A 24418-nucleotide genomic window follows, 5' to 3' on the forward strand; every position below is an offset into this window, starting at 1 on the left:
TGCAAAAAGCCTGTAGCTTCAAGAATTGCTTCTGTCGAATTGGAATTAACTGTTTCACCTTGTAGTTCAGTTACCGCGCTTTTTGCTTCAGAACTGGATGGCTCACTGTCACTATCTTTCACTTCTGTGGTTGTTTTGTTCACAACATCTGCTGCTTCTCCTAGCTTCAAGACAGGTTGCTTCTGGATCTCAACCTCGCTTGTAGTGCTATTGGAATTATTCTCCTGAGCTGTTTCATTAGAACTTTCTTTCAATTTCTCAGTGTTCAGTATCCGAGACTCATGGGACACAGCACTGGAAGCATCATCAGCCTTGTAATGCTCCTCGCGTGCCTCATCAACGGTCATATCAATCTCATCTGCATGAGTAGTATCTTTCTCTTTCTCATCGCTTTCACTCGTTCCACTCTCTTTCTCTTCTTCAAGTGTTTCATCATCCTTATCAGTATCTCCAACGGTTTTATTTTGGTCTTGTTCATCAATCTCATCTTCCTCATGTTTGTTTTCTTCCTCATCCTCCTCAGCTACTTCCTCTCCTTGCTTATTCTTATCTTCTTCATCCTCCTCAACCACTTCCTCTTCTTCTTCTTCTTTCTCCTCCTCTACTTTACTCTTCTTCTCTTTTCCTCCATGACTAATCTCATCTTCATCCTCATCCTCTTCCACATGCTTCTCCTTCTTGCTATGATAACCGGGAAGAAGATCTTTTCTCCCAAGCTTCACCACTCCGTCTTCAACCTCTGACAACAACACAGTCGATTTCTCGCCATCTTTCTCATAAAACTCCTTCTTCTTATCATGAGAATACTTCACTTGATAGATTAACCAAATGCAAACCCCAAGCAGAACACAAATCTGCAAAACATGCTTCCCTTTAATACCTTTGCTTCCTCTTTGGCTTCTGCTTGATACTTTCTTCATTCTTCAACAAAACTTCTTCTTCTCAACTGCTATACAAAAAACCATAACTCAGATCTTTAATCTGTGACACACAATAAAGAACCAGCTTTTATAGAATAAGACAAATCAATCACCTAAAAGACCAAATTTTTGGAGTTCATTAAAACCAGAAAGAACAATAAAAGATGTGACATGCAAAACGGAAAATAAAAATATCAAATAAATTACAACCAAGATGCTGCAAGTAAAGGGTGGACAAAGTAAAACCAAAAGTACACAGATTAAAATCCTAAATCAGCAAACAGAGACTGAGAACCTTAAAAATCCCCAAATCTTGTAGACAAATTCAAGAAAGAACAAGTAGTAGTAGAAGAATGGGACATGGCAAAAAAAACAGAACACACCCATGACAGCTTCGATCTTAAACAGCCAAAAGGAGTCAAATCAAGAAACTAATTCTTGAAAATAGCTGAGGTTTACAGCCAAAATCAAGAACAGTACAGAAGGGACAAGAATCAGATTCGGAGAGACAACTAAAAAAGAAAACGAAGTTGGAGTTTTGTGAAGAAGAAGAAGAGAGTACCTTTAGAGTTCGAGAGAGAGTTATCTAAGAGAAGAAGACAGAAGCTTTCGAGCTCGGAGTTTATAGTTAAGGCAAAACAAAGAAAAAAAGAGAGAAAAACTTTGAATAAGGAAAGAGTGTGAAGGACACAGAGGTAAGGCCCAGACAACGCAAAGATGGTGAGCCGATGACTATTGTCTACTCAACTCCATTATTTTTTTAATTATTATTTTTTCTCGAGAATAATTCTCTATTAATTTTCAATTATTGATAATTTTTTATATGGATAATTACTGGCGATTATTAAATGAGTCTTCAAATAGTCCAATTTCAGAACTATAAAATCGTGAAAATGAGAGAAAAAAAAATTTAAAATAAATAATTCTAATCAATTTGTTAGAAAAATGAAATAACTCATATGTTAGTTTATGGTTGAAACAACAACACCTCCTATATCTTGAAGAAAAACATAAATAACAAGAAAGCAAAAAATAATTTAGAACTTTTTTTAGGTAACCTAATGTGTATGAGACTATGAGTCATTCTTGAAGTGGTCAAAGTGGACTAGAGAAGGGGACAAGACCTTAAGATATAGAATTGTTAAGAGCAAGTACACATTTGATATATAATCTGATGTGAGCCTTCTTAATTTCTTCTTCTTCTGTCAACATGTTATAAGCAGGTCCTATTTCTTATTCCAAGTTTCCAAGGAGACCAAGTACCTCAGACTTGGTAATTCTTCAACTATTAATATCTATTGGATTTTACAATGGTTTTTTAAATGAAAATTAATCACTCTCTTCTTATGTTATCCACAACTACAAGTTTTCCTTAGATCTCTACGTAAATAATTGATCTACTTCAAAGTTTAAACCATAATCTAGTCGTAGCAATTAAGTGTTAAAAAAAAATCTAGTAGTAGCAATTATTATGTTTTTATTAGCAGATAGAGTTATAGACCAATATATAAAACCATCGATAATTAAAAAATTAAAATTAATGTAGCAGGTATGGTTTTAAAAAGGTAGGTTCATGGTTTAAAACACTGAAATTAATGACCTCTAGATATTCACAACATGACGGGATTTAAGTTTCAAATTTCCAAATTGAGTTAATTAAGAACTAGGAAATATTCTATGCTGTAAAAGCATGGATTAATATTTTTTAAAAAATTATAATATAATAATAAAAATTATTGTTAATTTCTTTTAAAATTTTATTTGTTTGAGATAATATTTATTTTTAATATTGCAATTATCTAAATTTATATATATGTTTTTGAATACTAACTATTTTAAAATATTATAATATTTTAATTTGTTTGATGTATATTACAGTTTTATATTGTTTGTTTCTTATATTTGAATCATTATTTTTGAACTATTCGATATCATCATCTCCCAAGTGAGTACTTTTCATTTTCTTATTTTTTTTGTCTTCCAGTTATTTTGATATTTGTTTTGTTTTGCAGGTTGAAGATAGTTGACATTGATGCCAAAAGCTGCAAAGTCTACATATCGAAATAGACACTTCAGAGCGGTTTGTTCGATATGTATCCCGCTGCTACTAAGTAAGCTTTTTCTTGTTCTTTCCTATCATTTTTCTTTATAGAATGAGTAATACATATTTGTTTTTAAAAATTCAAATCAGAAAAATTACATATATTTACTAATCATAAGTATTATATGATAATTCAAAACAATTTGTAAATAAAATAAAAGAAAGCTGATAGGAGAATTATAATTTAAAATCTTAAAATTTTCGAAATCTAGTTATTAAAAATAATCATATTGTCTACTTAGATATAAAATCTTAGTTTTTGAAATTCTGATTGGTTTATGTTTTTTAAAAAAATATTTAGTAATTTTCGTTTATAATTAATTAGAGAGATAAAACAGTTAAAAAAAATTATTATTTAAAACCAATGTCATGACAATGTAAATTTTTATACTTTTATAAGGTTAGTTTTATATTTGTACTTCTCGATTAATATAGTAGGATACGTTGCATATGAAAATTTGTATTATCATATTTTGTGAAAAGCTTTTTTTTTTTTTTTTTGAATGACCAAGAGGTACATTGCCTCATAATAGGGGACCAGAGCAAATTAATTCTAAAAGGATTTTAGTAAAAAGAATATATATATATAAATCTAGAGAAATTGAAGAAAATATGGGCTGTTCTCTTAAATCTTTTATAAAACCAGCACTGTCTGAGGAGGAAGAAAATATGGGCTGTTCGCCATCCTTCGAATCGATGATGATGCGCTTAAAAAGGAAAGTCACTCAACATCTTTGTAATTATACAACTTTTAACGCCATACGTTATAGAAAAGAAGTATGTTTTCTCATGTACTGAATTCTCAAAGTAATCAAAAATTAATTAATACAACAATCTTTACACGCATTCTCGTCAATTATATTTGAAATCAATATGGTTTAGCTCCAATGAAATTGCCTGCAGGGTCATAGTTACACACAACGATACTTGCACCATTATCACACTTAGCCTTACCACAACCGAGCCGAGCTGAGCCACGCCACACGACCTGCGTGTAGTGTCCACAAGCCGGACCGTGGCACGAGTTTGAATAAAAATCATAATACGACTTCTCATCCACCCACATCGCAACCGCCTGAGCTGCCGACATGTCTCCACCGCCATATGCAAGATTCTCACCATATGGTCCAGAGGAATGTTCAAGATTGCAGGAACCGGCGGCTAGTTGGTTTGCGTAGTCCTGTGCCACAGTGGCTATACCAAAGTCCCATCTTAGGGGCTTCACTCTGACCGCGGCTCGGGCTGCGTTATGGGGTCTGAGGTAGCTGTCAGGAGACTCATGGGACTGCGGATACTCAGAGTATTGTGCGAAGGAAACATCGATTTGGGTCATGCAATTGATGAGAAGTAGGAGAACCAATGTATCAATAGCAACCTTCTGAAACATTTTAATGATTTTTCTTTTGTCTTCAAAGATTCATGGATCAAATTAGAGTTAGAGTAAGATGAATGTTTGTTTTTGATGGCTACTTATAGAAAGTTTAAGATGTTTCTATATAATGTACATAAATTATAGTTAATGGCCTAGTTGGTGTCACGTTTTGAAGTAAATCTGGTTAGAGAGACTATATTTAAAAGAGTAAAGGCTTCTAAACATTAATGTGAAGTGATGTACGCACGTTATTAGGGTTGTGTAGGTTTGCGAAAAAAAGGTGGCATGTTTGTAGAGCTGATAGTGATGAGTATCTCGGTCGGCTAAGGGTGGTGGAATAATATCTTTAAAATTATTGGTTTTCGGCTATGGATCAGATATAATTTTTAAAAATGTGACTTGTATTTTTTCGTCCAATCGATCAATAAAGAAACGTACTGCAACTGAGCAATTCATCGCTGAAAGTCTCGGATAGCTATGAAATAATAATATATTTTTGGTTCAATCGTTTATAGAGACTATTTAGATATATGGTACCGGCGCTGATCCGTAGACCTGGAAAATAAAGCAAATACTCATTCATGGTGAGGGAAAAAATTCATGATAGCTAAAAAAAATATATATATATATATATATATATACAGAAAAATTTACAAAAAAAAAAAAAAATTGATTAAAAAATTCATGATATGTATCAAATCCCTGAAAAAAACAATTTTCGTCTCCATGATGTACATATATGTTAACTCTAATAGAAAAACTCTATATTATCTCTTAAGTTTTCATAGTAAATCCTAAAAGATGCGATACATTCTGACTCGGAATTCTAATTGGATAAAAAGTCATCTGACTTCGTTGGCTATACATCTAGCCACAGCATCCAAACCAAAATTATTATGGTTGGTGTAAAATCATTTTCAATAAAATCAGCTAACGGATTAAAAACCCTTGGCATATTCTCTTATATTTAATCACAAAAGTGTTAATTAAACGTTAATAGTAAGTACAGTAGTCAACTTATAGAGTTATAGTGCGCAGCCTCCTTGCCAAGCAGCCGGATGACCTAAGCGCTTTGAGGCGATGTCAATGTGAAAATAATATTATAGCAAATTAAAGTCTTGCCGTGTAGTTAATGTTGTTTACAGTTCACATAATTCCTCTATAGCTTATCTTCCGAATACAAAGTCACCATCTGGAATACTATCCAATAATTCATATCGAAGAAACGAAAACTTAAGGGGTGAAAAACAAAAATAGACAAAATATATTTTGCTAACAATGAATCTCTGTTTTTCAGAGAAATTAAACGAATCGGCTTCGAGTTCGACCTTTTATTTGCGTGGATACGTGGAGAAACTCACGAATACGTGGCCCAAAAAGAAATTACGAATAACTGTTATCCGTAATCTTTCAATTAAAACATGCATAACTGATGTTCCTTAGTGGATCATTAGAGCTATATGGCTTCGTATATATATAGAAAGTGATCTGAAATCTGTTTTCCAATTTCGGCTCTTTTTTTTTTGTGTGTGCATGAGCATGTAGTGTACATAATAAATATAAACATTCTTTAGTTAAGCTCTTTTGTAAATCCCAACCAATGCGAAAACCCACATTCGTTTAAAAAGAAAAAAAGACGGATGTTTCTCTAGACTCTAGCTAATCATTGGAGCATAATGAAAATGTAAGGGGTTCGATTTTTTAATTAAATAACATATTAGTTGCTTTTCTGATCGTGTTTGTGTTCTTTACGTAGTACATCTAGCTACTATAGATTAATTATGTGTGCGCGTATACATAGAAAAAGAGAAGAGATTTTCATTTAGCAAACAAAGCAAGTGCAAGCAGTAGCATTGCATTTTTTTATTCCACGTATATACATATGTAATATATGGTACAAAGAGGACCGGACCGGACAATATTACCAATCTTAATTTATTAGTTGCATGATAGATGATTGGTCTAACTGAACAATACAAACATACATAAAAGTATAGCATAGATTCATAAGCGCATTTAAATGGAGTTTTATTTTAGTAGGGCCACTCGCCAACCCAGTTACCGGGAGGATCGTAGTTGCAAGTGATGAAGGTTTGACCATTCTTGCATCTCACTTTTGCACATCCCAACTTCTCCGTGTTTCTCCACACAATCTGAGTATAGTGGCCACACTGTTTGTCCCAAGCACATGTGTTGGAATTATAATCGTAGTCAGATTGTTCGCCCACCCACATGTCGACCGCTTCAACGCCTGTCATGCCACCGCTACTCCAAGCGATGTTCTCTCCATAGGCCCCGGTTGAGTGTTCCATAGCGCAGTCACCTTTACGCTGGTTCGCATAGTTACGGGCATAAGCAGCCACCTTCTCGTCCCATCTTAAGGGACCCACCCCAACCTCGGCTCGTGCTCGGTTGTGAGCTGCCAAAAAGTCTCGAGGGCTGTCTTGGGCTTTTAGATGAACGATGAGAACAAGGAAAATGGTTAGAGCCAAGAATATGTTTTGAGATGTGTTAAAGATTTTCATCTTTTTCGTTTTTGACGTTTAGAGTTTATTAGTTTTTGTGGGTTTTACAAGTGAGGATTGAATACGTTATATAGTAGTTTTGTATCAAAGTACTTGTTGAACGTTTTATATTTTAAAAACAATCACTTGTAAATTTTTTATAATGTTAGGTTATGTAAGACGAAAATTCAAAATGATTTACAGATTAATAGTTAGAAATGTATATATGCGTCATCGATCGGTCTAATATTATAGTAGGCCAATTGATTCTGTCGTAGCTACAGCCATAGTAATTGACGTGATTAGTGAAATTCTAATATGCGCGTGAGGATTTGCATTCTCATATGGGTGGTTGAGTACCACTATTGGTTATGTATGATTAGTATAACATATACAGTACGTTGTATAGTTGTCGATTGAACTATATATTGCCATGTTCGTGTTTGTCATGGATTGGATCATCCATACATACATACAGTTATAAATTTGATATGTCCATTCTTGTGGAATGTGGATGGTAAATTTTTATGTTTAAGATGTTGGTGAGATGTAACTTTTTAACAATGAAATAACTGACTATTTAGAGATGTGGATATAAGGCGAGGCCCGAGACTATTAAACAAGGAAGGACGATAAAAAATTCGAGGATAAACGTAAAAACGATATCATAGTATAACGGTTTAAACATATTACATGCCTCTGGGCAAACTAAAAAAAAAAGTACAGTTAACTTATGGAAAAATTTATTGATTTTTTTTGGTTTCTTTGGTTTTATATCGTATAACGGTTTAAACATATTACATGCCTCTGGGCAAACTAAAAAAAAAAAAGTACCCTTAACTTATGGAAAAATTTATTGATTTTTTTTGGTCTCTTTGGTTTTATAATTTTTTTTTGTCCTTTCTAGCTTACAAATATTTTTTTTGTGCCTTTCTTTTAACTTATAAATTTTTTGTTTGGTGCTTTTTTAGCTTACAAATTTTTTTTGGGCTCCTTTTCTTATACGTATATGCCCCTTTAATCTATGTATTTGGAGCGGTCGCACTGCCCGTCCCCTTAGTTAAGCCGGCACTTATAATTTGTTTATTAATTAATACTAATACTTTAGATATATTTTGATCAAAAGAAAAAAATACTTGTTAAGTGACCTTAGTGCAGTGGCAGGAGGTAAGTCCATTTGTAGAAGGCACCATCACATCCAGAATCGAGTCCCGGCTCCTACGAATGTAGGAATTTGGCTAATGGGCCGGCCAGTTGTGGCCCAATGGTTGAAAAATATATATATATATATATATATATATATATATACTTTAGATATATATGAGAAAAGTTTTCCATAAAATGCATATATATGTATATGTATAGTTGTTGGAGTTTCACATCACTGACATTTAATTTGTGCATGTCTTCCGATTTAGGATGGCTAAATAATCCAAATAATATGTAGCCATCACGATATTATCTAGTACTTTGTCACATGATGGTTATTCATTAACTCTTTTTCTATTTGCAAGTATGGCCATTTATTATCAACGATATGTACTAATTGATTTTATAATTTTCGTTATTTGGACGACTTAAAAGAGATCGATACATAATAGCATACATTTTTAAAAAATATATATATTTACGAGATTTGACCGAAAATCAATTGGTAAAGAGAGGATAATCTATCAAACTAATGAAATTTTCTCCATTTATTATTGGAGTTGATGTTATAATACGAAAACAGAAATGTTAAAAAAAAAAAATCAATTGAAAATGTGTAAATTAATGATCTATAAAATCTTATATAAGTCTCCAGTGCTCATTCTAGCTAAGCAAAAATAATGTAGTTGTCGAATAAAAACAAAATAAAGCAGACGTGGACATGTTGTGTTACTTGTGTAGATAAATAAGCCTAGACGAAAAGTTTCAAAATTTCTAAAACGGTACTCCACAACCTCAAAAGAAGTAACTATCGTTTATTGGGGGGTATCATTTGGAATAAAAGTCTCGAATTGATATGTTCGAAATCTAAATTCTCTGGACTATTGCTTATCTTAATCCTCGTATTTTCCCATAACCAAATATAATCATGTTTTCTCGTTTAAACCTTTGGTTATTATGATATAATTTGGGTTCCGATTGGTTCAAAACACCAATTTCTGTCAATTCAAACAGCACCTCCCCAAATTCCGAAATCAATTTTTTTTTTTTTTTGGGCAAACCGAAATCAATATCTTATATTCTGTATCAACATGCAAAAATTAGTCTGGCAAACACTTTCCAAATGTTTCTGAATTTTAGCCATCAAACAAGCCTTTTTAACATTTATAAGCACACATACACGATTACAAGAAGACTAGGATTGAACCCTAAACATGATAAGGTGGCAAAACCAATTTATGATGGTCCCGAGTTGAAGAATTCAGTATGAGTTGAGATCGATAACATTGTTTTTTTTTCCACAGCGGTTTCAACATCACGGTTGCCCACAATTGATGACTTAAATAGCAAAAAAATCACAATTATAACTTATAGTAATATAGTATTAAATAAAATATGGTAGGATGGAAGCAATATTGTGTTAAGCTAGCCCACTACCCCCATACAATACAAGGCAACTATCAAGAACTCACGTTGTGACGTCATTTAATTAGTGTAAGTCGTAATTTTAAACACCAAAAACGTATTATTATGTCACATCATATTATACAAACCATAAACACACAAAGGAATCACCATATCATCCTATGATGATGATGATCATTTATTGAAATTACAGAAACACCACACGTCCGCTATGGACAAGTTACATTCGTCTGCATGCGCACGTTTACTTAGTAAGGCCTACGGCCCCTAATATTACCAGGAGGAGAATAGTTGCAAGTCACAAAGGTTCCACCATTGTCACACTTGACTTTGGCACACCCAACCCACGCCGAGTTTCTCCATACAACTTGAGTATAATGACCGCATTGTTTTCCAGCACGACATGTGTTCGATTTGTAGAAGTAGTCAGACTTCTCCTTGACCCACAATCTCACTGCAGCAGCACCAGACATATGACCACTGCTCCATGCCAAGTTTTCACCGTAACGCCCGCCTGAGTTTGAGTGAACGAGACGACAGTCCCGCTTTCTTCGTTGGGCATAGTTCCAGGCGTATCTGGCCGCCCCCGCATGCCATCTTATATGAGGCACGTTAACGTCGTCGCGAGCATGGTTGTGTACATCGAGGTAGTCTTGTGGCCGGTCTTGAGCTTTCAGAGGAACCGCAAAAGCTAGGACAAGAGCTAACGCCACGAGTATTAGGACTTGAGAAGAGTTAAATATCTTCATTTAGTTTTCTTAGTTGTCTACGAGCTCTTTTACTTTGTGTTGTGTGTTATGGGTTAGACACGAGGATTTATATAGAGTTTACGTAGGAGTTATTTTATGGACATGTAATAACACTTGCCAGATTAATATTTTTTACCAACGAATACACTTGTAGTAATTGTATTATTTAAAATCTCTGTTTTACCAAGTCAATTAGGCGAAGAGGTCAAATTGTCCCTTTGTAAATAAATTAAAAACAATGATTCGACTGAAACAATTTTTTACTGTATTAAAACTGCAAGACAATTTCTTCAAATCTTTCCCATATACGTTTGTAGGCTTTTAGTTTATTATTATTAAGGAGAAACTTTGAAGAACAAAATAAAACAAATCGTTAGAATATATATACCGTGTTGTACATTTTATCCTCTAGCTAGATAGTTTAAATGTTTTATGCTAGTTAATTGCTATGACTTTTACTAGGTGCATGGCGACGATTAATCTTCTTTTATTCTTTTCATAATCAACCATTTGCCATTGTTTAGATTGGTCAAACAGATATCCATGAATAAGGACGGATGTCGAGACTATAAACAAATCAAGCATATTTTGTTTTGTGTGTGTGGTATCAATCAAGCATACATCTTCATCAGGGCAAGCAAAATATTCACAATATTCTCTCTTTGATTCATATCGTGCGCTTCATTCCAACTCAAAAAAATCCAGATATTTGTAATTATTCGGAGTACATATACCAAATACTAAAAAAAAAAAAAATGAGATACTTTATTAAAAAGAAAAATAAATCTTATATACTAAGTACTAACATAATAGTTATATCATCGATCGTACATAGTAGTATTAAAGAAGATGTGATTCATCGTACAAAATATATGAAATCCGATCTTCTCCAAAATATATATATGAATCCCTGATCTGGATCTAAGCATATTCATTTTCGATAACATTTATTTTTCTAGTTTTATTTTGTACTCTAGTATATTTTAATATATATTTATATCACCAATGCTTTTAACTGATTTTTTTTGCGGATTTGGAACCATGCATCAAATACATTACACATATAGTATTATACTACTCCCTCCGTTTCAAAATATAAAATGTTTTGGAAAAATTTGTTGTTTCATAATATAAGATGTTGTCAAATTTCAATGCTAACTTTTAGATTAATTTAATATTTTATACTACTATGCAGTATTGTTTTGATTAGTTGAACTTGTAAAAAGTAAAATCTTCTTAATCTGCGTGCTTTAATCTTCTTAATCTTCTTAGTCTTCTTACTCTAGATCGCTAAAAGAAATGCACGGCCACGACGCACGAGTGAAATGAAAACAATTGAAAATATTATTGTATGGGAACTCGAGTATTGCTTTTGTCAAATAAGTTAGTACTAATAAAGAGTTTGCCGACCTAAAAAGTAGCTCATAATGAAAGCTATCTCTTCGTCATAGGGTGGAAAAAGAATTTTCTTGGTAGTATAAACTTTTTAGTAAATAATTACTACTAATAAGAAATTTCTAATTATAAATACTGTAAAAGGAAACTACATCAGCCATTCATTCAAAAAGAAAGAAAAAAAAAAAGTAATTTATCTAGTCAATTAAAGAAAAAAATAACAAATAATTAAAAAAAAAAATAAGAAAAGCTTATAGATACTAGTATACTACAAAACACATTCAGTTTGACGACGACACACACACAGAAAAAGTGTTGTGGCGATTGGCGAAGATCCGTATCCGTATCGGATAAAAAATCCTCCTCTACGTAGCGGGAAAACCCCAGCTAATTTGCTGCGTCACCATCATTAATAAAAGAGACACAAATGTTACAATTACGTAAACACCCTTGCTCATCTAACAGTACACCGCTTTACACATACGGGGCTAGTATTGTCATTATCCACAGCCTATATATCTCCAGTGGAATCTCCACCGCACGAGCTTCTTCTGCTCTTTTATTTTATCATCTCATCTCTCTCTCCATAATTGCTTCGATTTCTCTGCAAAAAAAAAGTTTTTTTTTTTCTTTTCATCTGATATTTTTTCCTGAGCTTCACTTTGATTAAAGTCTCTCGCTTTATTTTTGTGGTTACTAATTGAGTCGGAGACTGTTCTGTACTCTGTTTCAAGAAACATTTGTCTGTCAAGTCTGTGAGTGAGTTTAAGCTAGGGGTTTAGTTTAAAGTCTGTGTTTTTCTGATTTCTTGAGCTTTTTTTTTTTGGGGGTTTAAGTTCTTTTGATCTAAAAAAAAGAGTCGATTTTTTTATGGCGGTGGAGTATCAATGTTGCGACACAAACTTCTTCATACATATAGCAGTGATTGCGTTTCTTGTCTTGTTCGCTGGACTCATGTCTGGTTTAACATTGGGTCTTATGTCTATGAGTCTCGTTGATCTTGAAGTTCTCGCTAAATCCGGTACTCCCCAATATCGCCAATACGCTGGTAAACAACAACACTTTCCCTCTTTTTTTGAGTTCCCTTAATTCCGATTTCACTCTCTCTCTTATAAAGTTTTGTTTTTTTTTTTCTATCACCAATTGCAATTATATTTTAGATTGGGTTTACACGTGTGTAGTTTAGATGTTGCCGATGGTCTTTTTTGTTGTTGTTTGTGATGTTAATAATAATCGAATTTGGTTATTAGTTAGTTCATCGATTGGGCCTTTTGATTTACTTCCAAACGTATCTGTTTATTTTTTAGGTCGAGTTTGGTTTCTGTAATATTCAATTTCTGCGTGTGAGTTTATTATACTGGTGAAGATTTTGGTCTTATCCTAACTTTACTAATCAAGACTAGAGTACCCTTTTTATCATTGTTTTCCTACTCTAAGCTCCAAACATGATGAAGTAATTGTTGTTATGTCATCGATGATTCAGTTGTTGTTGTAAACAGTCAGCTCTATTCCAATGATTGCAGTATCAAAATTTGGTCTGATTCATGTCTTTTTTTAGGCTCTGTCTCTCTCTGTGTTAATAGATCAAAGTTGTTTTTGTTTGCTGCAGCAAAGATATTGCCAGTTGTAAAGAATCAGCATCTGTTGCTTGTCACTTTACTCATATGCAACGCAGCTGCTATGGAGGTAAATGATAAAAACAACTTCACCTTAGCCTCTGTTATTCGTATTGAGAATGTTGTTTGATTGTTAGTAGTGATTTATTCTTTTCAGACGCTTCCTATATTTCTTGATGGTCTTACGACAGCATGGGGTGCCATTTTGATTTCAGTTACATTGATTCTTCTCTTTGGTGAGGTAAGATTAGCCTTTCCTGTAATAATATTAAACAATAGGGACGAAAAGTTTTTCTGAGCGTTTTTTAATCACATTCATGTATCTGATTGTTGGCTTTACTGCTACTGCAGATTATACCACAGTCAATCTGTTCACGTTATGGTTTGGCGATTGGTGCAACAGTGGCTCCATTTGTCCGTGTTCTAGTCTTTATCTGCTTACCCGTTGCATGGCCAATCAGCAAGGTAAAAACATTTTACCAATATTTGAATGCCCCACCCATTATTCTCTTTGTTATATAATAAATTCTTTGCCCTTTGAATAATCCAGCTGCTGGACTTTCTATTGGGTCATCGTCGTGCAGCACTTTTTCGAAGAGCTGAGCTGAAAACACTTGTGGATTTTCATGGAAATGAGGTATGCGTTGATCCCATCTTCAAGATGAGAAGTTTCTGTATCCCATTCTATTTATGTCATGTTGTTAAGTATCTTGTTTCTTTCAGGCTGGAAAGGGTGGAGAATTGACTCATGATGAAACGACAATCATTGCAGGAGCTCTTGAACTGTCTGAGAAAATGGTCAAAGATGCAATGACACCAATCTCTGATATCTTTGTGATTGATATTAATGCCAAACTGGACAGGTTTTTGTGTTGTGAATTTTCTGAGAACTCTCAGTTTAGAAACATACTTGCCTAGAGTCTTTATTCTTCTTATTACTAAACTTTTTTATATACTTCTTTGTTCCTTTGGTATAGAGATTTGATGAACCTGATACTTGAGAAAGGGCATAGCAGAGTTCCAGTATACTATGAGCAACCAACTAACATCATCGGCCTTGTTCTGGTAACTCCCACCCAGCCTCAAGCAGTAGTTCTCTCTGATGTCATTTTCACAGAAAGTTTCTCTTTATTGTTCTGTCTCCAGTGCTAACCATTCATATCTTTTATCTTCAGGTAAAGAACTTATTAACTATCAACCCAGATGAAGAAATACCTGTCAAGAATGTCACAATAAGAAGGATCCCAAGGTGAAATTTCCGATTCTAAGCAATTTAAAACCCACTTGAATGTGCTTCAAAAGCTGATTTCTTACTTTGTTTTAGAGTTCCAGAAATCTTGCCTCTATATGACATATTGAACGAGTTCCAGAAAGGACTCAGCCACATGGCTGTTGTTGTGAGACAGTGCGACAAAATCCACCCATTACCTTCTACAAATGGTAAACTGTTTCATTGATGGACAAAAACATTGTCTTGCTGAGTTTCAAGTTTTGAGTATATTTGCTTTGGTTTCTCTAATAGGGAGTGTTAAGGAAGTCCGAGTGGATTTGGATAGTGAGGGAACTCCTACTCCTCAGGAGAGAATGTTAAGGACAAAAAGATCGCTTCAGAAGTGGAAGAGCTTTCCTAATCGAGCAAGTTCGTTTAAAGGAGGGTCAAAGTCCAAGAAGTGGTCAAAAGACAATGATGCAGACATCCTACAATTGAATGGAAACCCTCTGCCTAAACTTGCTGAGGAAGAAGAAGCTGTCGGAATCATTACAATGGAGGATGTCATTGAAGAACTTCTGCAGGTAAGGAATCTTATATTATATAAGTTAACTAACAAAAAAACTATTTGCTGTCACTGACTATTTATTGTTGGGCATGTGGTTGCAGGAAGAGATCTTTGACGAAACTGATCACCATTTTGAAGACTCCTGACAGACACACAGTGGATGACCCACTGAACTGGTTATGAATGTCGGAACCTTTGGTCTTTGTTTTCAACTTTCATACTTTGTCACTTGTCCGGCGAATGTTGTATCAGTGTAGGCAATGAACAGAATCTTTTTCTATGGTTTCAAATATCATTAGTCTCTTAAGAGATTTTACTCTCCTTGCTTCAATGGATCTTTACCAAATCCGAACCCTCTTAGGCGGCTGCGCCAAAATCCGTACCGTTGGTTCTGCCTGAGACCAACATTGAACTGGTTGATCCTGTATAGAAAAAAAACAAATTAAAATTGAACTAATTTTTTTTTTTTAATAATTATATTGATCTTTTGTTTTAAAAATTTATTTGCCTGTGCGGGAAACTGTCCTAGTAAAACCATAATTCAAGAAATCAATTAATGATAAAATTTTCTGGAGCCCTAGTTTCATTTTGTTCAAACTCCAAAACTCTTCAGCCGCAGAGAGATCTCTTCTCATGGCTCCAATCGGTGTGGGCGACGTTGTACCAGACGGAACTATCTCTTTCTACGATGAGAATGATCAGCTTCAGACCGTCTCCGTTCACTCTCTCGGCGCCGGTAAAAAAGCCATTCTCTTCAATGTCCCTGGTGGTTTCACTTCCACATGCAGGTATAAAGTTTTTCAAACTTTTTCTGATGTATCCTTCAAACTAGTTCTATAGATGTGGGTTTTGATTATAAGCTGATGAATCTGTAGAGATTTGATTTGAGAATTGTGTGTTTCTTGTTGTGAGGTTAGCATGAAGCTTGAGCCTGGATTCATTGAGAAAACAGAGGAGCTTAAGTCAAAGGGTGTTGATGAGATCATTTGCTTTAGTGGTGAGTTTGTATTACTTCTCAAATATGATCAAAATATTGAATTCGTAGAAGAATGCAGAGTGAAAAAGTCTATACAAAATTGGTTTGGTTATCGTATTTGGTTGGTGTTGCAGTGAATGACCAATTTGTGATGAAGGCATGGGGAGAGACATACCCTGAGAACAAGCATGTGAAGTTTGTAAGTGACGGGTCAGGGGAATACACACACCTTTTGGGACTTGAGCTTGACCTCAAAGACAAGGGTATTGCTGTTAGGTCAAGTAGATTCGCTCTGTTACTCGATAACCTCAAGGTGACTGTAGCCATTGTTGATTCTGGTCATGAAGGTCCCTTTTCTCAACTTGAATCAATTAAGATGATGATGATGCCGTCGATATCAAATCTTCCAAGGGATTTGGTAGAGGAGATTGTCTATAGGGTTCCTTCGATGTCTATTAGATCAGTGAGATTAACTTGCAAAAAGTGGAACGGTTTGTTCAAAAGCCGGAGCTTTATGGAGATGTGCATTGCCAAAGAAGAAGCAGCAGCAAAGGAATTAGCGGAGAATCGGATGATTGTGATATTGGATTACAATGTTCGTTTAATGGGCATTGCCGTGAACGACAATCCATCCATAAAGTCTCTAGGTAAACTTACTTGCCTAGAGGATTCAGAACAAGTCAAGATATCTCAAGTCTTTCATTGTGAGGGTTTATTGTTATGCATCTTGAAAGACGATGATTGGAATCCGAGTTTGGGGCATACAAGGTGGATCCAAACCAGAAGCGCAAGTGCATGGAAAGGACGAGACTATTACAAGTATGCTCTCGGATACAAAAACAATAGCGGAAACAGATCTTGTCGTAGCTTCAAGATCTTGAGGTTTACAGATGAAGCAAAAGTAACAGAGGAAACAGATCTCCCCGTCAACCCTGCTTTACGGTTTGAAATCTACGATTTTGATTCTGATTCATGGAGTACTCTTGATGTCTCTCCACACTGGCTTATAGGGTATGACCGTGGTGTCTCTCTCAAGGGAAACACTTACTGGAGTGTAGAACGAAAGGTAAGCCCACTCAATGATCATATAATCTGTTTTGATTTTACAAGAGAGAGATTTGGACCGCTTCTTCCTTTGCCGTTTAGTGCTTGGGGTGAAGAGTTTGCATCACTATCTTGTGTTAGAGAAGAGAAGATCGCGGCTTTACTTCAGTCAAGCAAAACATATAATTATGAGGTATGGATTACGACTAAGATTGAGGCCAACAATGTGTCATGGATCAAATTCTTCTCAATTGATGGTTTAGACATTGAGTGGGATTATGTTTCACATAAGAGTTTCTTCATTGACGAGGAGAAGAAAGTTGTTGTGGTTTTTAATAAAGAAGGAATTGAAAACACTGTTGAAGTCATTGGAGAGGTTGGATGCTTGAAGAAATGGCGTCGTCTTCTTCCAGAACCGTGTTGGCCAATTGTGTGCTCTTATGTTCCAAGTACAGTGCAAATCAAGCAACATAAAGGAGTCAAAAGGAAAGAACAAAGCGATTAGGAAAAGGCATCGATTTGAGCAAAACGTGTTGAGGAGACAAGAGGAGGTGGGGAGAAACAGAGAGTTGATTGTCCTCAACTTGGGAAGTACCCTTATGAATTCAATCTGCTCGTCTTCCCATTGCGCAATACTAGCAACATCTTGCATGTTTTCAAGCTGTCGTCATGACTAAGAAAATGTTTTTATGCTTTAAAGCTCAGTACAAGAATTATTTTTTTGACATGCCTCATAAGGTGATTTCAATGCTACTCTAGCCGCATCTTTTGCTTCTGAATTCCTTCCTACCCTGCAAATAAGAATCCTAAAACTTGTGACTCTATATTTCTCTACGAAGATAATAAATAGATACATTATATAAGTATGTATTGTTTACGAACTTCTGCAGTATGTTTGCATAATATATAAAAGGTCGTCCAAATCCTGGAAAGAGGTCTTTCTTTGTGTAAAATTCTCTTGTTACCATAGCTGAAACCTTACAGGGGACAAAAGATGTCCTTTAAAAGTTTACCAAAAGGATGATTCATCAATGGAGGATGTGATTTTTATATGCTATAAAAGATTCTTACATGATCTCCTTCATCGAAATGCCGTAATACTTTATGTTCCAACAAATCTGGAAATAGTCCACAACCTATACAATACCAAAAACATAAATATTGTTTACTATTTGTGGTGTACATAACACATTTGATCTACATAAGTAATGGTTTTTTAAAGTCTTACCTTCTTCAAGACGTAGACATTGAAATTGTCAATTTATGATTCAGCAAAGCACCCTTTTTGTAAAGTTATTGAGAAACTGTAAAATTGCTTCTTGGTAACAAAACAAAAGAATGATCCACATTTACGTATCAAGAATGAAAAGTCATTACATTTCTAGCTATAAGCCGGACTCCACTTCTCCAAACTTCCACAACCGGCATATCCATTCTGTTCTCATACAAAAAAAGTTCAAATCAAGAATATCCCAACAACATAAACTTATTTACCACTGCAACATATACTTATTTGCTTCTTATTGCTGATGAGAGTAGAAAGAATTTTTGTTATTGCTGATTTCGGCAGGAGCAGAGAAATGTTAACTGCCTCCCACTAGTATAATTCCAATGGTCTCTAGCTCCTCAAACAATGGAACTGTCTACAGAAGAACTTCAGAAGTCGAAATGCTTACCTTTTTCCCCCTCGATGGCTCAAGGATTTTTCTAAATTGAAGTAGTAAATTACATCTTTCTGTTTTGGCAATTTTTTTTTTTACTTCTCTGTCTGTAATTCAGTGCTTATGGTGCTGATCATAAGGAGCACGACCTTATATAATTCGTCTTATTGTTTCATTTGTTATGTGCCTTTGCACAGCGTATGCGTATATAGACCAGCCAGTTACTATGGCTGCATCAGATATTGCTACCGTGGAGAGGAGCAGATAATTCAAGCACATCATTTGTTATATTTGTTTCCAACTTTCAAACTTTGTCACTATCATAATAGGGCATGGATGTGAACTTTTATATGGTTTCAAGACGTAATAATCGGTAATACTAGAATTAATAAAAATATGATCATATTAGTAAATACAACATCATTGCCGGTGTAACGGCAAATACCGGAATATAACAAGACTTAGTCGCTACCATATTTTCTCTTCTTCCTATTCCTTTGCTTCTCCTTTGACTTGTGTTTCTTACTAAGTTTCTTCTTATGCTCCTTTCTTTTTCTGTGAGCACGTTCACGAACCTCCTCCTCGGAAGAAGAAGAAGAATCTGTCCGGCGTCTCAACAAAGGCGATCGCTCTGGCTGACGCACTAGCTTCCGATCTCCTGTACCAGAAGTTCTTGACAATTCCGTCACAGGCAGACAAGGGAATGTTTCATCCATCTTAGGACCAACAGAGCCTCTGCCACGCTTGACCCTATCATAGACCAGAATCAAGTTTATTATATCAACAAAAGCCCATTCCCAAATCGTTTGTATAATTGTAAAAGGAAGATATCATGAGGAGGCAGCATCTAGTATCAAGATTGAGTATAAATAAAGGAAATACCTTGACTGGAGAAAAGTCTTAACGTCGACATCTCGTAAGCCTTGATAATCATCATCATCTTCCGATTGCCACCTTTTGTTTCTGTTCTGGCTTGATGATGGTGATGATGATAAATGAGTAGTAACATTCTCATCAAGTGAAGTGCATCTCTTAACAAAACCTTTCCTGTTGCTGTGCTCACTTTGACCACTGCTGCTCTCTTGTCTTGATTTACTTTTGAGCCTCTCATCACACTCAATCTCTTTACTCCGAAGACTCCACATCTCATTGGTTTCTAAAGCTTTGTTTGCTGCATGGCACAAAGAACAACACACATTTAAACCATTATGCACAATTGGAATCTCAAAACACACGTTTGAATATCATAATACACATTTAAACTAGATTTGATTCAAAAGAAGTGAGGTATAGGGAATGAAAAGATGATACCTTGCTGAACACTAAGAACAGTAGCCGTGAGAAATCTAGAGTTAGGGCGATGCCTTACATTAGGCTTCTCAAGATATGCTCGGACTCCATCTTTCTCAGCTTGTCTCCTCAATTCTGCTGCTTCTCTTAAAAGAATCGAAGCTATTCGATTCTCAGTTTCCAGATCCATCTAATTCCACGCTAAACCACAACAAAATAAAAAAAAAGTATCGACCTTTAAAAAATCTCCAAATTAAAATCAATCTAGGCACAGATCATAGATGGATCAAATTATCATAATTCCACAACAGAAACAATATATTCGAGAATCATAAAGCTATGTTCTAAATCATTGCCTCCCAAATATAGAGCTTCCACTAAAGCTATGTTCTTTCGATTCGGAATCAAATCGAAATAGGTTGCACTACAAAATGATTTATGAAGAACCCAATTGCTCGAGGGAATTGTGATCGAAGAGTAGATTAAATACCTAGAAATCGAATTTACTCAGATATCAAATAGCTTTCACGGAATCGTGCAATTCCTCGGGAAGTTTTCCAGCAAGCGCAGAGAGCAAAGCCGTCGTCGTTCGTCCNAAAAAAAAAAAAAAAAAAAAATTGAACCGAATCTTAAATAATTAAATAGTAACCCGAGCCGGAAATAACCGGTTTAATTTCCTGTCGGACCAAACCGATAAAATGTGCAAAATTAGCGAAGTATGAGGTTAAAAAAAAAAAAAAAAATCTAGATTTATACTGAGGACGGTGATTTTGTAATTTCGGCTTATTCCGCACCATATATACAAATTTATCCAAAACAAGCGACTCATTATGAAACAACTCACTCATTATTTACATATATTTTTTTCTAAAACTACATTATGAGCTAATTTTATTAGCTTACAATCTTTAAATATAAAATATAATGTTAATGTTTCTCATTATTGTTAGATAAGTGAATGAAAGTCATAAAGTATTAAAGTGTATCAAATAAAATCATTGTTTCAAATTACAAAACAAAATTATCTTTGCTATTTTATATCAAAAAAACAAATGTTGTTTTATCACATTCTCTAAGAAAATTTGTATAGAGTATTTATCCATTTTAATATTTTTTACGATTACATAGATTAAAAAAATAGTTTAATTAAGTAAATTTTAGTTTCACCAAAATTTCAATGCTGACATGGAACTTTTAGTTATTTTAAATTTTATATGGACAACTTTAGGAGCCTAAAAAAAAAACTTTTACAATCTTTGAAAATCCATATAAACTTTTTTAAACTTGCTTATCCTTGAAAATAAATTTGACAGAACATTTAGATGGAAATGATTTTTGTTTGGTGCCAAAAATAAAATTTGGCAGAATAATTCAATTTTCTTTTTGATTATCATTAAAAAAAATGTAATAATCATTTTGTACATAAAAATATCTATATTTTCTTAATTAACGAGTTTTAATAATAGGTGATGATGCTACCCACAATCCTAACGATGAAGGATCCAACAACGTGAGGGTGTGCTTGTAAGTTCTTTCAAGGGAATAAAGTGTGAAGAGATTGGTGAATGAAAGAACTTCAAAATATAAAATACCGAAACCCTGCTGCATTTAAAGACTTGCTCAACAATTTTATTTGGGCCTTAGTCTGGGCCAAATCCTTACAAAACACGGCACATGTTATTTTTGATCGAAGCTAGCTTTACTCACATGTTGAAGCTTTTAAATTGGTGGCTGGTAAAAAGCAATTACATCATCGGAATCGGAATCGGAATCCGGTACACCGTGGAGAAATATTTTTGTAATTGTTTAAAAAATGTTGTACTTTTGTGTTTATTTTGATCAATAGATTCTACAGTTTTAGTTGGATTATTCGAGTATATTTTCGTAGTTATTTAGGTTGTATATTTTTGTTGGATTGTTCGTTTTAGAACAAATAATATGTGACATATATACCTAGATAAATATTATATAATAAATTATTCTTATATTTTATTATTTTGTATATAAATTATACCTTTAAAATTTTTATACTTTTTGGTATATAAAACCGATAGTAGTAGCTATAAATTATTGATATTTTAAATTTATATCATAACCTGTCCTACAATATATTTTTTTTAAAGGTTAACTATAATATTTTAAATCGTTTTTTAAATATGTTTGAAGTCTTTTGTATAGTGTAGAAAAGCAATGACTTGTTGTCTGATAAGTTATATTTGTTTCTGCGCTGGAGAAAATCATTTAGATAGCTCTTACTTTTTCTCGTATGTGGTTGACATATGCAAAAATATATTGTAAATAAAAAAAGTAATATAGATTTGATAGTCCAATAGATAACATAGCTTCAATAAAGCACGTATAAATAGTTATTAAATACATTTATTTGTTGTAAATTCAGTTTCATAGTCATGTTTACCATTACAATGGCTAACCTACATTTAGGCATGGCCAAAATCAAACTGTAACCATATTTCGGACCATATCCGAACCGTAACCAGATCGTAACCGTATAAAATAGTTAAAAACCTTAACCGTTAACTGTAAATATATGGTTAAATTCTATTAACCATAACCGTTAATTAACCGTAACCTTTACAAAACCGTTGGTTAACCGCATAGTTAAACCTTAATTTGTTAACCGTAACCGTTTTAAAAACATAATAAAATATACTAATAAATATTTATTTAATATGAATCATATGATATAAAGAAATATGAGTACACTAAAAGAATATATTAATTATAAATAAATAATATCAATTATATTATATCATCAAAAATATCAACCGTATCATATTATCAAATAACCGTAACCGTATATAACCGTAATCGCTTCAACCGGAACCGTATTTAACCGTAACCGTTTAACCGTTTATTAAATAGTTATAGTTAAAGTTAAACAAAATTTCTAACCGTAACCGGTGGTTAATTAACCGTAACAGTGATAACCATAACTGTGGTCATGCCTACTTACATTTTAAAAATGATCCCAGCTATATTACGTTAAAAAAGATAGGCTCTTCTGAAAATTATAATTGGAGAAGCATAATAAAATGATTTAGTAAATTAACGACAAAAAACAAAAGAAAACAAAAAGGATTTGGTTAATATAACTTTACATAATAAGATTTTGAATAAATAAAAAGTAACCATCAGAGAGAGCAAAAAAGTAAAATAAATAAAAATTGAACCGAATCTTGAATAATTACATAATAAACCGAACCGGAAATAACCGGGTTAATTTCCTATTGGACACAAACCGATAAAATGTGCAAATTAGCAAAGTATGAGGCCAAAAAAACAAAAAACAAATCTAGATTTAGACTGAGGATGGTGTTTTTGTAATTTCGCCTTCCGCACCATATATACAAATTGGTAGTTATATACTTTTAAGAGTTTTCTAATTCGACCACATTTGTTGACAGAATGTACATTTAGCACCCAAACAACCTTGTCCGAGACTGAAGCTATTCTCGTAATATAACAGTGGCCAAGTGCAATCCATCACCATTGGAACTAAAAAGGTTGCTTCCTGTAATGCTTCTGCGATGGTTGTGTGCTTCAAGGATTGAAGCTAAACAAATTAAAAGTTTTGGATTTATAATGTTCTTTTTGATTGATACGTAGTATATGGATATGGAAACCAAAATGTAACCATCAATCAATCTTGTATGTATGGAAACCGAGTTTGATTACAAACGTTTTACATGTGTGTCTTACAATAGCAAAAACTAAATAAACAATACTACAACTAGTAAAGAGTTGGACCAAACGATACACATACAATACACAAAAAGAACATGATTACAAACGTTTTACAAACACTCAAACGTTAAAACATATTTATATTCTAACCAAGCACTAAATTTTTATCCTTGATCCCAAATTTTTAAACAATGTCAGTATGATTCTTCTAAGATCTTGGAAGTCTTTTCTTTATCCTAGAAGAATCAAGCTGCACTGTTTATAGCTTGAAGATCAAAGATAAAATTTGAGTACATAGTCACTTAAGTTGTGTTTGAGGGAAAATGAACGAGTTAATTTGGTACAAAGTCATTTATTTATTTTAAAATCAAAGCGCAATATATTTGATGGTCTATATATTTTTATGAACTTTCTAGTTATAGCATTTACTACATAATTATTTTTGATAAAAACTTGCAAATACTCTGTTTTCACTCCTCTCAAACACAACCTCACAACACCACACTTCGGCCCCTGCCCCTGTTGTCCAGAAAGAAAGCATTTTTCCGTAGGAATGAAAGAGCAAAAGAGGTTTACGAGGCTACTAGGAGAAACCTCCAACCGTAGTCGTAGTTTTTTTTTTTTGTAATTTTGCTTGCGAACCATAAATTCAAATTAGTAGGTATATATTTTAAGAGTTTTTTTTTCTAATTATTTTTGATATTAGGTATTTGTTTTTTTGGAAAAATATTAT

At 33.8% G+C, this 24418-nt stretch overlaps 7 protein-coding genes and 1 pseudogene across 8 annotated transcripts in view; 2 read left to right on the top strand and 6 right to left on the bottom strand.

Moving 5' to 3' along the window:
- LOC104729873 (myb-like protein X) overlaps nucleotides 1-1646 on the bottom strand; it is a gene marked incomplete in the record, with an annotated part of 3120 nt that extends 1474 nt beyond the window's left edge. Inside the window, 2 exon segments of the mRNA XM_019233739.1 lie at nucleotides 373-946; nucleotides 1483-1646. Of these exon segments, the coding sequence (XP_019089284.1) occupies nucleotides 373-920 (548 nt within the window).
- On the bottom strand, nucleotides 3725-4478 carry LOC104729874 (pathogenesis-related protein 1-like). Its single transcript, XM_010448900.1, has one exon. The coding sequence runs from the start codon at nucleotides 4406-4408 to the stop codon at nucleotides 3890-3892; it is 519 nt and encodes a 172-aa protein (XP_010447202.1). The 5' UTR covers nucleotides 4409-4478; the 3' UTR covers nucleotides 3725-3889.
- Nucleotides 6215-6969, bottom strand: LOC104729875 (pathogenesis-related protein 1-like). The gene has a single exon (XM_010448901.2). The coding sequence runs from the start codon at nucleotides 6916-6918 to the stop codon at nucleotides 6427-6429; it is 492 nt and encodes a 163-aa protein (XP_010447203.1). The 5' UTR covers nucleotides 6919-6969; the 3' UTR covers nucleotides 6215-6426.
- LOC104729876 (pathogenesis-related protein 1-like) lies at nucleotides 9549-10258 on the bottom strand. The gene has a single exon (XM_010448902.1). The coding sequence runs from the start codon at nucleotides 10218-10220 to the stop codon at nucleotides 9720-9722; it is 501 nt and encodes a 166-aa protein (XP_010447204.1). The 5' UTR covers nucleotides 10221-10258; the 3' UTR covers nucleotides 9549-9719.
- LOC104729877 (DUF21 domain-containing protein At4g33700) lies at nucleotides 12184-15340 on the top strand. Of its 2 annotated transcripts, XM_010448903.2 has the most exons (11): nucleotides 12184-12663; nucleotides 13225-13301; nucleotides 13389-13472; nucleotides 13583-13696; nucleotides 13782-13868; nucleotides 13955-14094; nucleotides 14209-14296; nucleotides 14407-14480; nucleotides 14556-14671; nucleotides 14754-15025; nucleotides 15111-15340. In XM_010448903.2, exons 1-11 carry the CDS (start codon nucleotides 12486-12488, stop codon nucleotides 15153-15155), a joined length of 1275 nt encoding a protein of 424 aa, XP_010447205.1. In that variant the 5' UTR covers nucleotides 12184-12485; the 3' UTR covers nucleotides 15156-15340. The 2 variants fall into 2 exon arrangements, 1 of the variants encoding a protein (XP_010447205.1); XR_002034427.1 differs by lacking the exon at nucleotides 15111-15340 and having other exon boundaries at nucleotides 12486-12663; nucleotides 14564-14671; nucleotides 14754-14875.
- LOC104729878 (peroxiredoxin-2A-like) lies at nucleotides 15637-17574 on the top strand. The gene is made up of 3 exons (XM_010448904.2): nucleotides 15637-15797; nucleotides 15927-16006; nucleotides 16120-17574. Exons 1-3 carry the CDS (start codon nucleotides 15643-15645, stop codon nucleotides 17532-17534), a joined length of 1650 nt encoding a protein of 549 aa, XP_010447206.1. The 5' UTR covers nucleotides 15637-15642; the 3' UTR covers nucleotides 17535-17574.
- LOC109128070 lies at nucleotides 17574-18463 on the bottom strand (annotated as a pseudogene).
- Nucleotides 19019-20577, bottom strand: LOC104729880 (G patch domain-containing protein 1). The gene is made up of 4 exons (XM_010448906.2): nucleotides 20471-20577; nucleotides 20002-20181; nucleotides 19573-19861; nucleotides 19019-19440 (listed from the first exon to the last, which is right to left on the bottom strand). Exons 2-4 carry the CDS (start codon nucleotides 20168-20170, stop codon nucleotides 19152-19154), a joined length of 747 nt encoding a protein of 248 aa, XP_010447208.1. The 5' UTR covers nucleotides 20171-20181; nucleotides 20471-20577; the 3' UTR covers nucleotides 19019-19151.

Source organism: Camelina sativa, chromosome 12 (assembly GCF_000633955.1).
Source record: "Camelina sativa cultivar DH55 chromosome 12, Cs, whole genome shotgun sequence".
Taxonomy (NCBI): Eukaryota; Viridiplantae; Streptophyta; class Magnoliopsida; order Brassicales; family Brassicaceae; genus Camelina; species Camelina sativa.

Bases quoted from the DNA above. Each gene is read 5' to 3' on its own strand.
- LOC104729874 (XM_010448900.1), bottom strand. From the start codon at position 4,408: ATGTTTCAGAAGGTTGCTATTGATACATTGGTTCTCCTACTTCTCATC.
- LOC104729875 (XM_010448901.2), bottom strand. From the start codon at position 6,918: ATGAAAATCTTTAACACATCTCAAAACATATTCTTGGCTCTAACCATT.
- LOC104729876 (XM_010448902.1), bottom strand. From the start codon at position 10,220: ATGAAGATATTTAACTCTTCTCAAGTCCTAATACTCGTGGCGTTAGCT.
- LOC104729877 (XM_010448903.2), top strand. From the start codon at position 12,486: ATGGCGGTGGAGTATCAATGTTGCGACACAAACTTCTTCATACATATA. The intron at 13,302-13,388 runs GTAAATGATAAA...TATTCTTTTCAG, and splicing joins GCAACGCAGCTGCTATGGAG to ACGCTTCCTATATTTCTTGA. The intron at 13,869-13,954 runs GTATGCGTTGAT...TGTTTCTTTCAG, and splicing joins TGGATTTTCATGGAAATGAG to GCTGGAAAGGGTGGAGAATT.
- LOC104729878 (XM_010448904.2), top strand. From the start codon at position 15,643: ATGGCTCCAATCGGTGTGGGCGACGTTGTACCAGACGGAACTATCTCT. The intron at 15,798-15,926 runs GTATAAAGTTTT...TTGTGAGGTTAG, and splicing joins GGTTTCACTTCCACATGCAG to CATGAAGCTTGAGCCTGGAT. The intron at 16,007-16,119 runs GTGAGTTTGTAT...TTGGTGTTGCAG, and splicing joins TGAGATCATTTGCTTTAGTG to TGAATGACCAATTTGTGATG.
- LOC104729880 (XM_010448906.2), bottom strand. From the start codon at position 20,170: ATGGATCTGGAAACTGAGAATCGAATAGCTTCGATTCTTTTAAGAGAA. The intron at 19,862-20,001 runs GTATCATCTTTT...TGTGCCATGCAG, and splicing joins TGTTCTTAGTGTTCAGCAAG to CAAACAAAGCTTTAGAAACC. The intron at 19,441-19,572 runs GTATTTCCTTTA...GGTCTATGATAG, and splicing joins AAGACTTTTCTCCAGTCAAG to GGTCAAGCGTGGCAGAGGCT.